Source organism: Rhagoletis pomonella, unplaced genomic scaffold (genome assembly GCF_013731165.1).
Source record: "Rhagoletis pomonella isolate Grant_MI unplaced genomic scaffold, Rhpom_1.0 Rhpom_scaffold_07806, whole genome shotgun sequence".
Classification (NCBI taxonomy): Eukaryota; Metazoa; Arthropoda; class Insecta; order Diptera; family Tephritidae; genus Rhagoletis; species Rhagoletis pomonella.
Window position 1 is genome coordinate 1 of NW_023466334.1, and position 1,849 is coordinate 1,849.

Sequence of the window (1,849 nt, forward strand, 5' to 3'; positions counted from 1 at the left end):
AAAATCCCTAAAGTTCAAACTCACACCGAAACCCTTTGCCACAGCGCGTGCCACATTCATATGTTGATCGAAGAAGACGGACATACCTACGACCGGTTTGCCATGATAGACCGCCTCGAGCAGGCTGTGCATGCCGCCGTGTGTAATGAAGAGTTTCACATTGGTATGGGCGAGTATATCCTGTTGTGGAAACCATTTGCTGACGTAAACATTCTTTGGCTTGCCAGGTAAGTCATCTTTCTCAAATTTCCACAAAACATTCACTGGTAGTTTGGCAAAAGCATTCATAATGGCATCTAATTTTTCCTTTCGTAGAAACACGCTCTTCACATTCGAACCGAGCGAAAAGTATATAGCGCCATTCGGAGAAGCGTTGATGAAAGCTTCCATGTCAGTTGGTAGTTGTGTGGGTTTGTGATCAATATGCATGCCAGCCACTTCGATAGCGTTCGGCACCAACGGACGTGCATAGTTAAATGAGTAATGTTGATTCAACAGCAGCAGTGAGAAATCCCGACGTACTTCACTTAAATCTGCGGTGGCATTCGGAAAGTATTTCTCGTACAAACGCTGCTGATCTGGAATTATTTTCATATGAGTATATGCCAGCTCCATTGTGTGTACGTATAAATTAGACAATCGGTGATAGAAATTCTTATGATCTAATTTTCTGGCAGTGGGTGATGGCACATACGCTAATGGTGAACTATTATCCACCAATTGGTCGATAGATATATCTGAGCCAAACGTAGAGACACCAATCAGTGGTGCGTTAAAGTGATCGCCCAATGCGTAGAGTGATTCCTGTAGGAACACTTCGATAATAATGAGATCGAAATGTTCTTTAGAGCGTAGTAGCTGCTGAAATTCTTCGTTTTCCAAAACCAGCAAAGAGCCCAACATTATGTAATCCCATACGGCATGCAGTTCCTTCAATTTACCACCAGCCATTTCGTCAATTACATCCATAACTAATTCTAGAATCGTAGAGTGTGTAATAAGTATTTTATTAACGAGTTGAGAGTCACTATTTAAGAAATCACGAACCATCATGATCGTCATGTACGCCATTCAAAACTATGTCACGGAAATTTGTAATTGGTGTTTTTTGTGGAAATGCCGAAATCGAAGTGACTTCATGCCCTCGCGCCACCAATGTCTTCAAATACGGTTGTACACATAAATACTGCGAAGGGCCCGTAAAGGGAAACACTGCAAGTATTTTCGCGGTCTCTATGCAATCAATGGCAAAAATTAAAATCATCAAAGCCAATTTTACAAATTTGAAAGAGTCCCATATTTGCATTTTTGTATTGAAACATTAGCGACAATAGTTTATTCACAACTAAGTTAGTTGTACAGAGAGACTGGTATTTTATTTTATTTACTTAGATCTACAAGTATTTTTTAGATAAGCGAATGTAAGTTTGCACATAAGTATATATTTGATATAACTCTGATATCGACAATTACTTATAAGTATTAGTGTTTATTTTAAAAGGTTGATGGAATATACATTTACACATTCCTACGGTACGTCAATTTTGAAATGGCGATAAAGCAATACGCTCTTCTATACAACTGCTTTCCATCTTTGTATGTATGTATATATGTTGGCGTATACGTCTGAATTTACGACTACCCAATGGGAAAACACACTAGTGCCGAACTCGTTTTTCGATAGATCTGAACTAGTCTTAAATTCGACAAGTGGGATCGAAGTAGTACGCTCTGTATTCCTTTTTATATATGTAGTTCTCAACCAGTACTAACATCAGCAGAAAAAAGTTTTTTTCTTTTTGCTTTGGTTTGGAAATGTGTTTTCAATTTGGAATCAAATTTGTTTAAA

At 38.3% G+C, this 1,849-nt stretch overlaps 1 protein-coding gene across 1 annotated transcript; it reads right to left on the bottom strand.

Annotated features, from left to right (window-relative positions):
* Positions 1-5: 5 nt before the first annotated feature.
* Positions 6-1,306, bottom strand: LOC118755886 (UDP-glycosyltransferase UGT5-like; the record flags this gene model as incomplete). The annotated part of the gene is made up of 2 exons (XM_036490689.1): positions 1,048-1,306; positions 6-977 (listed from the first exon to the last, which is right to left on the bottom strand). Coding segments are annotated over exons 1-2 (1,231 nt in total), but the record flags the coding sequence as incomplete, so codon positions are not given.
* Between the last annotated feature and the right edge of the window lie 543 nt (positions 1,307-1,849).